Here is a 13,708-nt window from a genome sequence, read left to right as displayed (position 1 = left end):
CTCCTGCATTAGCAGATGGATTCTTTGCCACCTGGAAAGCCCAAAAGCAGTAGAGTATCCCATAATTGACTGAATATGCACTACATACTGTGTGACCTGGAGCTAGCTACTTAGAATTTCAGTACGTCAATTTCCCCATCTGTGAAAGCAAAAAGTGAAAGTGAAGTCGCTCAGTCGTGTCCGACTCTTTGCGACCCCATGGACAGTAGCCTGCACCAGGCTCTTCCGTCCATTGGAATTTCTAGGCAAGAGTACTGGAGTGGGTTGCCATTTCCTTCTCCAGGGAATCTTCCTGACCCAGGGATCGAACCCAGGTCTCCTGCGTTGTAGACAGACGCTTTACCGTCTGAGCCACCAGGGAAGTCTAATAAAAATCATTCGGAGAAGGCAATGGCACCCCACTCCAGTACTCTTGTCTGGAAAACCCCTGGACGGAGGAGCCTGGAAGGCTGCAGTCCATGGGGTCGCGAAGAGTCAGACACGACTGAGCGACTTCACTTTCACTTTTCACTTTCATGCATTGGAGAAAGAAATGGCAACCCACTCCAGTACTCTTGCCTGGAGAATTCCAGGGACGGGGGAGCCTGGTGGGCTGCCGTCTATGGGGTCGCACAGAGTCGGGCACGACTGAAGTGACTTAGAAGCAGCAGCAGGCTTCTGGTTCAATGGAATAGTGTACATATAAACATCTAAAACAGTGGCTGGCATTTGGTAGGTACTCCCTGGTGGCTCAGACGGTAAAGCGTCTGTCTACAATGCGGGAGACCTGGGTTCAATCCCTGGGTCAGGAAGATTCCCTGGAGAAGGAAATGGCAATCCACTCCAGTACTCTTGCCTAGAAATTCCAATGGACGGAAGAGCCTGGTGCAGGCTACTGTCCATGGGGTCACAAAGAGTCGGACACGACTGAGCGACTTCACTTTCACTTTCACCTTATCAAATATAAGTTCCCATTGTAATTCCTTATTTCCTGGTTGGCAGTTAAGAGCTCCCAACTTCCATCACCCCACCCAAGCTCCTGGCTGTAGCATAACTCCTTTGTTCATGGATGAACTAATGAACAAACAGGACGATAATTAGACCTCAGTTCTCAAGCCTACAGTGGTCCTTTGAGAGCTCTTAGTTTCTAATAATGTCTATAATAGAATGGCTATTATATTATCCAAGATTATATAAGGCATCCAGGAATCAAGTGACTCAATTGATCAATACTGACTGCAAATATGACTCCAAAGTCAGGTCTACTTACTGAGCTGACACCACTGCATTGAAAGGCCCAGTGGAAAAAGGAAAATATGCAGAAATATGTTGTACGGGTATCTCCAATGTTTTTTTTTTTTTTTTTGGTCTCGATAGCCTCTTTAGATGTTGCAAGTAAGTAAGATTAAGAGAAAAAAAAAAGTAAAAGAGAAGAGGAAAGGAGATAAAAGAAACTGGTGCATGTTGAAAAGGACATGCAAGAGTGAGCAGTGAAATACCATTAAGCAGCACTCAACTGGCTGTAACTAATCTTCCCTTTCCCCTAGCATAAACTATAAATTTTCCACTCCAACCCTTTAACAAATTAGTGCAGAAATGGTGAGATAAGTACATAAGGCAGGTGAACAGCTTGGACTCTAATAAGAGCTTATTAAGACTCTCATTAATAGAGTGGATTAAAAGAGAATAAGCAACTGAGAATACAAATTAGTTAATAAGCATTACACCTTGTCAAAAGAAGAAAAAGACCTCTAGAATAAATATGTCAGTATAGGCTGGAAAATTCCAAAAAACAAATTAATAATGAAGCAAGGAATGGGCTTATTCTACTAGATATTAAAACTACCATAAATAAAATTGTATGGTAATAGTACATACAGAGAAATGGAACAAAATAGAGTCCAGAAATAGGTCCAAGTATATATAGAAAGGATTCAAATCAGTGGAGAAAAGAGTCAGGTAAAAGTACTGAAGTGCGATAGCCATTTAAAAAATATAATAAAACCAAATCCCTGACTTACTTCATATATCAAAATGAATTCTGAATTAATCAAAGACTAAATTGAATCATAAAACTTCTAAAGGAAGTTTGAGTGAATATTTTAAAAACACAACAAGATTTAAACATGATCTGAAACCAGAATCAAAATGGAAAAATAATAAGTTTTACCACATAAAGATTAAAATCTTCCTAATGGTACTATAAGCAAGGTTGAAAGACAAACCAAAGATTAGAGAAAGGTACTTCCAACGTATATAATAGATAAATAGTTAACATATCTAACATAAGTGCTCTTAAAGTTAAAAAAAAAAAAAACAAATGTTCTAGCACATAAATCACCAAAGGACGTGATCAGACAGTTTGCACAGGAAGAAATATAAATAGCCAATAAACACATGAAGAGATATTCAGCCTCACCAGTAATCAAAGAAATCCAAATAAAGCAAGTGAATTTTTTTTCATTTATCAGATTGGCAAAGGTTAAAAAGATTAACAAAACTTCAAACTGATAAGATGTACAAAAGACCCACTCCTGTGCACTCTTCATAGGAGTATGAACGGGTATCAAAATCTTAAAAGTGGGGGCTTCCCTGGTGGTCCAGTGGCTGAGACTCCCATGTTCCCAATTCTGGGGGTCTCAGGTTCAATCCCTGGTTGGAGAACTAAGATCTCGTATGCCACAACTAAGACCCAGCACAGCCAAATAAATAAATGAATATATCTTTAAATCTTAGAATGTATATACCCTGTTTCACAACAATTCCTCTTCTAGGAATTTTCCTAAAGAAATTGGAAAATTCTGCAAAGATAGATTAACAGAAATGTTCACTGACACATTGTAAATCTCTTAAATGTTCACCTAATTGAATCTAGACTATTTATACAGCCTAGTGTACATTAATACCATATAGTGGAATACTTATACAGCCTTTAAAGACACTGCTGAGAAAACAACCTAAATGTATAAGATGGGAAATGCCTGTATCCTACCATTGAATTTTAAAAAGAAAGAAGTTACTAACTGCTCAAAAAGGTGTAATTTTATAGATTTGAAAAACTACAAAAACTATTATACAGGGAGTTCCCTGGTGGTCCAGTAGTTAGGACTCAGCACTTTCATTGCAGTGGCCCCAGGTTCTATCACTAGTTGGAGAACTAAGATCCCACAAGCTGTGCGGTGTGGCCAAAAAAAAAAAAAACTACTATACATACTATAGATATGCAACAAAGATTTACTGTATAGCACAGGGAATTATACCCAATGTCTTGCAATAACCTATAAATGGAAAAGAATCTGTAACAAAGCTGAATCACTATGCTGGACACCTGAAACTAACACAATTGTAAATCAAGTATATGTGTGTGTAGCTAACTTTTTGTGACCCCGTGGACTGTAGCCTGCCAGGCTCCTCTGTCCATGGGATTCTCCAGGCAAGAATACTAGAATGGGCTGCCGTGCCCTCCTCCAGGGAATCTTCCCAACCCAGGGATCAAACCCAGGTCTTGGGCATCTCCTACATTGCCAGGTGGGTTCTTTACCAGCTGAGCCACAAAGGGAAGCCTTAAATAAAAATAAATAAATATTTTAAAAAATAATAAATAAACTATTGGGATGGTTTCTGTCTGAGTATGAATGGAAACAACATACATGGCTACAGGGACCAACCAATCCCACTAATACATAAATGGAAAAAAGAAAACAGTTCACAGAAAGATAAACACTTATGTATGTATATTTTAACAAAAATGTGTGAAAGAATATTTACCAAAATATTAATGTTTATCTTTGAGTGTTGGGATTTGGGATTCTTTATATCTTTCAGTTTTTAAGTGTCCTACAATGAACACACTTTTATCATTAGGGGAAAAAAAGAAAAGCTATTTCCATTTTTAAAAATCCACAGGAAGATGAGGAAGTTTTTATCTGATGGGCATGTGTTTTTGCAATAAAGTATGAGACAAAGTCAACAGCAGATAGTAGGAGGGAGAGATCTGAAGAACGTGAATAAGGTAAGAAATAGTTGTTTCAGAGAGCAGGGCAATCAGAGAGAAAAAGAGGATTTCCAGCACATTTGAGGGCCTGGTCAAACTTGATCGTTAACCCACCCACCTGTGTGATTGCCACCAACAATCTTGAACTACAGAGGTGAAAGTATGAAAAAGATGTTTGGATTCCTCTGGGTGGGGTAGAGAGTACTCTGGAGTATTGCCTAGTGAGATAAAGATATTCACAAGAATGATAATGATAATAAATTCAGAAATGTAAGTGGAAAAGAGAACAAGCAAAGATTGGAGGAAACTGATAAAAAGAGAGAAAGTATATCTGGAGAACTGGGGAGTAGTGAATTGGAGGATTCATGAGGTCAGAATTGTAGCAGTGGGGTTACTTGGGCAAATGAGCTATAACTTGAGAAGATGTATACAGAAAAATTGATGTAAGTATCTGAGGTGTATGTAATTCACTGAAACAAATCACAGACCCACTCTCACCTTCACCTATTATAACACTAATCCACACACTTCCTGTCCTTTAGTTGCAGGCCCTGGAATTAACTGAGTTCAAGAGTGACAGGAATCTACCTCTCCTTCTTTCCCTATCCACTTCAGTACTTCAAAATCCTAGGCTCTGGGGAAACAGAATTAAAAACTTTCCCATCTTCTTGCCTTTGGCACAACGTTCCCTCCTCCTGAAATGCTCTTCCATCATATCTGGGAGATACATATTTTATCCATCCTTTAAACCAGTTTAAAAGCTTCAACCTCCAGGAAGATTTCACAGAACTCCCTCATGTGACTGGTACTTCATGCATACCTCTTATGATACTTATTATTTCCCACTTTGTGTCTATAATTATTTGGGGCAATTTTATCTCTGACTCTTTGAAGAGATTGATTAGACCATGCTTAAAGAAAATTTCTACTCCAGCTTCAAGCATAGCATCCTACAGAGATTATTCACTTTGTTACCTGTTTCCAAAATATGGTGTAGGCCATTATTTTAGGTAATGCACAGCCAAGCATTTTTTCATAGTTGGATATTTTAATGTATATTAGAAAAATTTTATTTTCCACTTATAACAGTGGTAAAATGTTTTCTTTTTTGATTAATTAATTTATTTTTCAGCCGTCCTTGCTCTTGGTTGCTGCACACAGGCTTTCTCTAATTTCAGCAAGTGGGGGCTACTCTCTAGTTCCAGTGGGTGGGCTTCTAATTGTGGTAGCTTCTCTTGTTGTGGCGCACAGGCTTAGTTGCCCCATAGTATGTGGGATCGCCCCGGATCAGGGATTGAACCCATGTGCCCTGCATTGGCAGACGGATTCTTAACCACTGGGTTACCAGGGAAGTCCCCAAACAGTTTTTTTAAAGTATATTTAATCTTAAAAATGGTGTTTTTTTAATAAATTGTATGTAGCACTTACACAAATAGAGAAAAATTCATTAAGGTTATACTTATCTGTCTGAGATCTGGAAACACTGCACTGAAAGAAAAAAGACGTAGAGAACCGAATCAAAGATGATTTGTTTAAACAGTAGTGCCGGGATGTATTGTGTTCTCTCCATTGACAATCTCTTTTAAGCATATAAATACAAGAATTGCTCATCTAAAAAAAAAAAATAGGAAATCTCTCCCTCAACTCCCTCCAGCTGTGCCTTGAAATGTTCACCTATAGCACACATCCTCCTCACCTTCCATTCAGGATCCACTGCAATCCCCTCTCCCCCACATCTGACCGTGCTCTTAAAATGATCAATTACCTACTAACTAACAAAATCAACGAAACCTTTCTGTCGTCATCTTATTTAACTTGACTCTCTAAGGCAGTGTTTGGCATTGTTGACTGCTCCTGAGAAGTTTCTTCCTCCCTCGACTGCCACATCACTCTCCTGTCTCCTCAGTCATTCCTTCTCCATCTCCTCCTGCACCACGTCCTCCTCCTCCTCCATCCCTTCAATGTTAGTTCCTCCAATTTTTTACTATGATTATAAAAGGAATTTTAAAAGTAATGTTTGTAGCTAGTAAAAAACTGAAAAAGTACATAAGCGAAATCAGAGGTTTCTGGCGAATTTTTCCACACACAAAAAAAATATATATAGATGCATTCTCTTTTGTTCTTTCACACAAATATTTTGCACCTTGGGGGTCTTTGTTCCATTTTGTTCTGTCTCTGCTTAAAATGTGTCTAGGATCTCTGTCCATCCATATCATCTCTTGGCACATATAATTCTATCTCATCTTTTTTTAAGTAAATACCATACTGTTTCATTTTATTTAGATTTATAAGCTTTATATTCAGAAAAGCAAGATCTTCTACCATGCTATCTCATCTTTCTAATGGCTGTATTAAGTATTCCACTGAATTAATGTAACTTAACTATTTCCTGGCTGATGCACATTAGGTGGTTTCCAACTTTGACACTATTATAAAAAATGTCACTGTAAATATCCTTATATATGTAAAATTTTAATTCCTGTCAATGAAATTATCAGATTAAAAAGGAAGTGATTTTAATTCTGGTATCATCAAATTACCCTCCACAAGTCACAAGAATGTATATCCCTATCATGCATAAGATTGCCTTTTTACCCTCACTTTTCCCAGTGCCTTGTCATTGAAATTTGTTTTGCCAGTCTGTAAGAACTGAATTCTCATGATTGTTTTCATTTGCATTTCTTTGATAAGTGAGGTTGAGTATCTTCTTTATATTTGTTTGCATTTTATATTCTTTTTCTGAAAACTATATCCTTTCTATCAGGTTATTCATCTCTTATTGACTTTTTATGAGTTCTTTGTATATAAAGGAAATTCTATAATTTGTGCTTCAATTTTTTTGTTTATTTCACCCCAAGGCAATCTTTAGCCCCACACAGCTTCCATTACATACTCATCTGTTCTCTGAGTTCAGTTCAGTTCAGTCACTCAGTCAGTTGATAACTTCTAAATCTGTAACTCTAGCTTAAGATTCTAGCCTAGCTCCAAGTTCCAATTGGTGATTATGTATCTTCACCTATATGAAGCTAAACTCCTGTACATGTTTATAAACTCAGCGTATATGGAACTGAATTTGAAAAGTGAAAGTTAGTCACTTAGTCGTGTCCAACTCTTTGTGACCCCATGGGCTGTACCCCACCAGGCTCCTCTGTCCATGGAATTCTCCAGGCAAGAATACTGGAGTGGGTTGTCATTTCTTTCTCCAGGAACTGAATTTATCTTTCCCCAAATATGCTCTTCCTCTTATGCTCTCCATGTTGGCTAATAATTTGATCATTCACCCAGAAATCTAAATCAGCCACTTTTCTTACCTCGCACATCCACATGACCAAAATTCTTGAAATATTTTGCCCAAATGACTAAGATGCTCTTCTAGTTACTGCTAGCAATGTCATACAGTGGTTACAGAGTACACACTGCAGAGTCAGAACTGAGTTTGTATCCTGGCCCTAATCATTCCAAGTTATGTGACCTACAGCATATTCCTTACCCCAAACCTGTTCCCTTATCTGTAAAAAATAATTATCATAACATCTACTTCATTGGGTTATTGCAAGAACTAAGAGATTTATTCACACTATCTGGCCTATAATAAACACTCAAAAAATGGCAGCTATTATCATACTGCTCTAACTTCCCCCGCCCTCTTCCAAGCTATTCTCCTTGCTGCTGCCAGACTAATAAATCCAACCACATCTTTGGCTTGGAATCATTCAGTGACAACACCCCCTCCCCTACACACACACACACACACACACACCCATTTTAAGATAACATCTGAATTCCTAGGTAGGGTACACAAGGCCATCCGCATGTTCTGTTATCTTTTACCACAACCCCATACATGCTGCCCTTCAGCCACATTAAACTATATGTCATACTCCCAATACAGCACGCCTTTTCACACTCCCACAGCCTTGTGCACACAGTTCACTGGTAGACAAGCCCTCCCCTCAGTCCACTTCATAAACACCTACTCAAGGGAATTCCCTGGCAGTCCAGTGGTTAGGACTCTGAGCTTTCCTTGCAGAGGCCCTGAGTTAATCCCCATGAGGCACACTCAGGTCAAACACATCCTTTTCCAGCTTCTGCAGCATTCAGCACTTACCTCTACCCTGGGACAAATCACACCATTTCCTGCTGACCTGCTTGTCTCCACCACTAAATGATGAGTTGCTTGAGAGCAAGGACTATGTCTTATTCACGTTGGTATCCTCAGCACCCAGCACAGGGCCTAGCATTTTATAGCAGCTCCTCATATGCTTGTTGAGTAAATGGATGAATGAATAGTTCTTGGTCTGAGCAGCTCTAACCTGTTCCCTTACAACAAGTATCTATAACATATACAGTCCTTTACCCACTCTCTCCTGCTGTCCCCTCTTCTTCCCAGAAGTACCAAACACCCCAGCCAAAATTTCTGTTGTCCAGGCAGTCACAGGAGTCTGGGACTGGTCCAACTAGAAGGAGTGGAACAGAAGACAATGGTCTCAGTGTTGGCCTTGACCAATGCCAGTGTTGAGATCAGAGTCCACCCCCAAATCCCAGAGATGAGTGTTGTTGCCTATTTATTTACAAACTAACCTTCAGTGTAGCAAGGGAAAAGTATATCTCAAGTTTGTTCCCTGAAGTGTGATTAGACTTGATGCTACTTACACCATCCTACTCAAACCCCAAGCCAATAAGAAGCACACACAGGCACAGAGGATACTTTTGTGCTGACAGAGCAAACAAAAGACACTTGTCTGAAGTTCTCCACACCGAAAGTCAGGCTCCATATCACCTCTAACAAACAAAGAACAAAACATAGATTCTTTTTCTAGTTTCTTTTAATAATAATTTTTTAAAAGCTGGTTAAGCAACTACAGATACAATTAAAAAGTAAACGAATGAAAAAAAAAAAAAGATGAGAAACAGCAAAGACACATCCTTGACTCCACAATAAATACAGAGCTCTATCTGTGTTCCCCCACCAACATCCCATGGGAAGCCTAGCTCAGTGTGGTCAGGAGTACACTCTATTATTGTGCAGGGAGACCAGACAGCACTCAGGTGTGATGATGTCAAATCGAATGCACACAGGCACTGCTGAGGTCCAAATCTACAGTTCTGGCCCTAGACTTGAGTGAGGGTTGGTCACTCTTAACCTCTTCCAGGCTGTGCCGCATCCCATAGCCGAAGTAGATAGCAAATCCTAGTGGGAAAAGGTAGCTATGAGATAGAGAAATAGTGGTCTGCAAAGGCTTAATAGGACTCCTACTTGAGACCAAGACAGAAAGGAGGTGGGAGAGGACCCAAGAGGCCTACTCTTCCCAAGAATACCTACCAATCAGCATCCAGACCCCAAATCGGGCCCAGGTGCCAGCTGTCATCTGCATCATAAGGTAAATATTCACAAAGATGCTCATTAGTGGAAGAAAAGGCAAAGCAGGTACCTGGGAACAAAGCAAAATCTTCTTTGTACAGACCACAAGGTAAGATAGAAGAGATTCCTAACCTTTTTTAGCCAGGAAAGGGAGAGTCTGACTCCTACTCATGCTATGCGTTTCAGTGCCTGCTCATGTAGTGTACCTCAAATGGGACTCAAGAATATGCAGAGTCTGGGGAAATGGAACAGGAAAGAAATAAGGATCAGATAAGATGTTTTGGCCTAGGTATCTCCTATATCTTTCCCTTCTTGTCCAGTTAAAGAATATGTGAGACTGTGAGGTATCTAGAACCTATTCTTCCAACATGGGTTAGTTGTGGGGAAAGAAAGAGGTCATTTACCTTAAAGTGAAGTTCAGCAGAGCTCTGTGGCTGTCTCCAGATGACTCCAGTGATCCCAGTAATGAGCATCAGGAGCAGCACAACCACTGCAATCCACACTGGGTCTCCAGAAAGCAGTGGAATGGACCACTGGGCCAGTACTAGGCAAAGGACACTCAGCAGCAGAGCTTCAAGAGTCAAGTTGAAATGCATCAAAACCAGTTCTTGAGAGCAACGTGTTAAAACATCAGGCACCCCATTCCAAGGAGAGCCACCCTTTCTCCAGTTCACATCATGCTGACTCAAGAGAAAAATTCCAATGCTCACCAAGCAGTGAGGAACAAACATAGACAACTTGGCCAGAGACTGGAGTAGGGATGGAGTTGAGTGGACAAAATAGTCCCTGCAGGGTCAGTTTCTCTGCTTCAGGGATCTTCTCCTCCTGCAACTCCACTTCATCTTCCTCATTCCTCATCTCCCGGTCAGGCTGATACCTGAGGCAAGAGGAAGATGGGAGTATTAAGAACAACCCTTAACCATCTTCTCCCAGGCAGGTTAACCTTCGTCATCACCACTAAGGGTAGTCACATTTTTCGGCAGGGAGGGATAGCCATACTCCTCGAGGAGAGTCAGGATGATGAAGGCAGAAAGGGGAAGAGAAGCAGATCCCCATCACTCCTCATCTAAGAATTAAAACCCAGACGACAGTATGCAGAGGAAAGGAGCCTCACCTGAGGATGAGAACACAAATAGCCACCAGGGAATAAGCAAGCAGGGTTCCAATTGACATGAGGTCCACCAGATCAGTGAGTTCAAAGAGGAATGCCATGAATGCTGAAATTGATGGGCAGAAAACATGAGCGAAGGCAAGAGCAAAGTGAAGGGAGTTGGTGAAATAACAAGGGGAATGGCAAAGAGTTTTCACCTGCAATAATGCCAGAGACCACAGTGGCCACGATGGGAGTGTGTGTGCTGGTGTGGATCCGGGCAAGGCCACGAAACAGGAGGCCATCCTCTGCCATCGCATAGATCACTCGAGGCATGGGGAACATAGAGCCCAAGAGGCTGGAGAGAAGAATGCCCAGAGTGGTGTTGACCAGGTATCTCTTTCCTCCAAAATGTGAGCTTAAGGAGCCTCCATTTTCTGCTCACAGGCTTTTTAAGGGCTTTTAAAGGGCCTTTTAGGGCTTCCCAGGTGGTGCTAGTGGTAAAGAACCCACCTGCCAATGTAGGAGATGCGAGTTCGATCCCTGGGTTGGGAAGATACCCTACAGGAGGGCATGGCAACCCATTCCAGCATTCTTGCCTGGGACATCTCATGGACAAAGGAGCCTGGGTCACTGAGAGTCGGACAGGACTGAAGCAAATTCGCATGCAGGCAGGCATGCAAGGGCCTTTTTAGGGGTAGTCTCTGGTATGGAACACTATCACCAGAGACTCTGGTAGCAGAGGAGAACAAACATTTGACACTGACCTGGTAGAAAGAGCACAGAGGGATCCAATGGCTACAACATAGCGGGCTGGGGCCCACCCAGTATAGAGAAAGGCCTCAGGCAAGGGACTCTTGGGTTGAAGCTGGTAGTAAGGCATCATGAGCGTGAGCGCCGAAGAGATCCCAAAATAGGCCAAAAAACAGACGAAGAGTGAAATCACAATGCCTGTGGGGATGGAACGCTGAGGATTCTGGGCCTCTTCCCCTGCAGGAAGGGGCACAAGGTCTGAATCAGAGAAGCAGGCTTGGTTCTCTACCCTTCCCCCAACCCGCAACACCACCTGAGCACAACAAGGTGCACAAGCCCCGATGGAATGGAATGACTATTACCAGTGGTAGCAATACAGTCAAAACCAACGAATGCGTAGAAACAGGTCGCTGCTCCACGGAGAATCCCCTCGAAGCCAAAAGGCACAAACCCTCCAGAGCCCAGAGGGCCCAAGCTAAAGTGAAAGAAGAGACAGAAAAGGTAAGGGCATGTTCAGCCAACTGTTCTTTTTCTCTGAAGCCCAGCTACTCAGCTGGGTCTTCAAGGCCTAGGTTCCCACCCCCACCCCCACCCCCACCCCCACCCCCACCAGAGGCCTCAGTGCAGATCCCCTGCTCTCCACCATGCTCCCAGCTCTGTGTCTCCTCTCCTAACCTAGAGGTGTCATTGAGTCCGGCCACGGCCAGTTTGTAGTCCTCTTCTGTAAGCTTCCAATTGTGCAGATCTCCCTTAACGAAGCCAGAGATGATGACAAAACCAAGAACTAAAAGATTCACCACCGTGAACACCTTGGTAACTAGGGCTGACTCACTAGCCCCCAGAGCCAGCAATCCTGTGGGAAAGAGGCATTCAGGACTTTAAGAAAGGCCTCAGTCCCAGCTCTGTTGCCCTGCCTCTAGATGCAGACCTTTCCTCCCCAGCTTCTCTTCTTTCTCACAGCTACCACTTCCACAAGTTCCCAAGCCTAGTCCCCACTAGCCCCACCCTGGTCACTGTCCCTGTCCCTTGCCTCACCAGTGAGCAACAACACAAGGCCCATAGCAAAAAAATCTGGATATTCTGCGAGGACACGGGGAACGTGCAGTGAGATGCTCCCCTGCAGGGTCTGAGAGATGTGGTTCCCAATCAGGTTGTCAAAAGCTGAGCTCCAGGCCCGGGCCACACTGGCTGTACCTAATGGAGCAGAGGGAGAAATACGGGGTCAAGTTTCCTCTCTCATCTCCTTTCCTCCCTCTCCCAGACCAGTGTCATAAGAACCCTGCTATTTTCACCCATTCTTACCTTTTAAGAACCAAAACCAGCCAATTAAGGAAGCCAGGACAGAGGTAAATAGAATGAACAATTTCTCCACACCTTCAACCCACCCAGCCCCCCAACAAATACACGCATTTATGAATATTTAATGCCTGTGAATAATGAATATCTTGCTTCACCATTCCACCCAGATTTCCTGACTCCAAGCCCCTTCACTGGCTGCGTAAGTGCCCCCCTGCCCCACCATCTCACCGATGACATAGGAGAGGATGAGGTTCCAGCCAGTGGTGAAGGCCCAGAGTTCACCCACAGTGACATAGCTGTAGAGATATGCAGAACCAGAACGGGGAACCCGAGCACCAAACTCAGCATAGCACAGCCCAGCCAACATAGAAGATAGGGCGGCCACCAAAAAGCAGATCACAATGGATGGTCCTGCTTTATCTTTGGCCACCTCACCAGCCAAGACATACACGCCTGCACCCAAAGTGCTGCCCACACCTAGGGCCACTAAATCCAGAGTGCTCAGGCATCTGGCAAGGCGAGTCTCAGCCATGCCTGGCTCCAGCGTACGTCTGCGTACCAGCTTTTGACCAAATCTGCAAAGCGCCTGCCACAGCATTCTAGCTGGAATTGAAGAGGATGCTAGGAAGGATCTGGTGAAAAACAAGACAAAAGACCTTCAATAGGGCTCATTATCCCTAAGCTCTAAGAGTGAATTACAATACCCACGCCACCAAGTAAAAGAATTGTGGGGGGAGGGGAGGAGGATGTTGAGGGGACAAAGGCAAGTCACTCTTCCTCTAACCTCAGTTTCTTCATTTGCAAGTAGGAATAACAATACCTCACAGGTTTGTGGAAGGACAATTTCAGAAAAGGCACGTGAAATTTCGCATCCTTCAGTGGTCTGGCACCTTGTAGGTGCTCAATCAATATCAGTCTCTTCTTTCTTTGGCGGGGAAACTATTGAGCTTATCCTAGACCCCAACCCAGGAGCCAGGGAAGCTCATTTGCCTCTGTCCCCTGGCCTGTGGCTCTTTGGGAATTAAACAGAACTCAACCCAGGAGGGGCCAGCAACTCTGGGGAGAACCTCCTTCTAGCACCCAATATCCACATTCCTTTCCGGGGCTCACCCCCAGGGCTTCAAATAAGTATGGTTCCTAGATCGCCCAGAGCGACGGGAGACCAATCTCGGCCACAGATCAAAAGTGAGCACCGACTCAGTTCCATCCCTCATCTCCAAGCCCTCACAGG

At 42.8% G+C, this 13,708-nt stretch overlaps 1 protein-coding gene across 1 annotated transcript; it reads right to left on the bottom strand.

Annotated features, from left to right (window-relative positions):
• Window positions 1-9,033: 9,033 nt before the first annotated feature.
• On the bottom strand, window positions 9,034-13,090 carry SLC7A3 (solute carrier family 7 member 3). The gene is made up of 11 exons (XM_052663305.1): window positions 12,706-13,090; window positions 12,214-12,372; window positions 11,854-12,031; window positions 11,541-11,653; window positions 11,193-11,415; window positions 10,644-10,783; window positions 10,450-10,552; window positions 10,046-10,212; window positions 9,740-9,906; window positions 9,297-9,405; window positions 9,034-9,164 (listed from the first exon to the last, which is right to left on the bottom strand). The coding sequence occupies exons 1-11, from the start codon at window positions 13,073-13,075 to the stop codon at window positions 9,034-9,036; spliced, it is 1,860 nt and encodes a 619-aa protein (XP_052519265.1). The 5' UTR covers window positions 13,076-13,090.
• Between the last annotated feature and the right edge of the window lie 618 nt (window positions 13,091-13,708).

This window comes from Budorcas taxicolor, chromosome X, assembly GCF_023091745.1.
Source record: "Budorcas taxicolor isolate Tak-1 chromosome X, Takin1.1, whole genome shotgun sequence".
In the NCBI taxonomy this organism is placed as follows: domain Eukaryota; kingdom Metazoa; phylum Chordata; class Mammalia; order Artiodactyla; family Bovidae; genus Budorcas; species Budorcas taxicolor.
This window is presented reverse-complemented; position numbering and strand designations above follow the sequence as displayed.

Bases quoted from the DNA above. Each gene is read 5' to 3' on its own strand.
- SLC7A3 (XM_052663305.1), bottom strand. From the start codon at position 13,075: ATGCTGTGGCAGGCGCTTTGCAGATTTGGTCAAAAGCTGGTACGCAGA. The intron at 11,654-11,853 runs GTTAGGAGAGGA...CTTTCACTTTAG, and splicing joins GGACTCAATGACACCTCTAG to CTTGGGCCCTCTGGGCTCTG. The intron at 9,406-9,739 runs GTAAATGACCTC...CTTTGTTCCCAG, and splicing joins CTGCTGAACTTCACTTTAAG to GTACCTGCTTTGCCTTTTCT.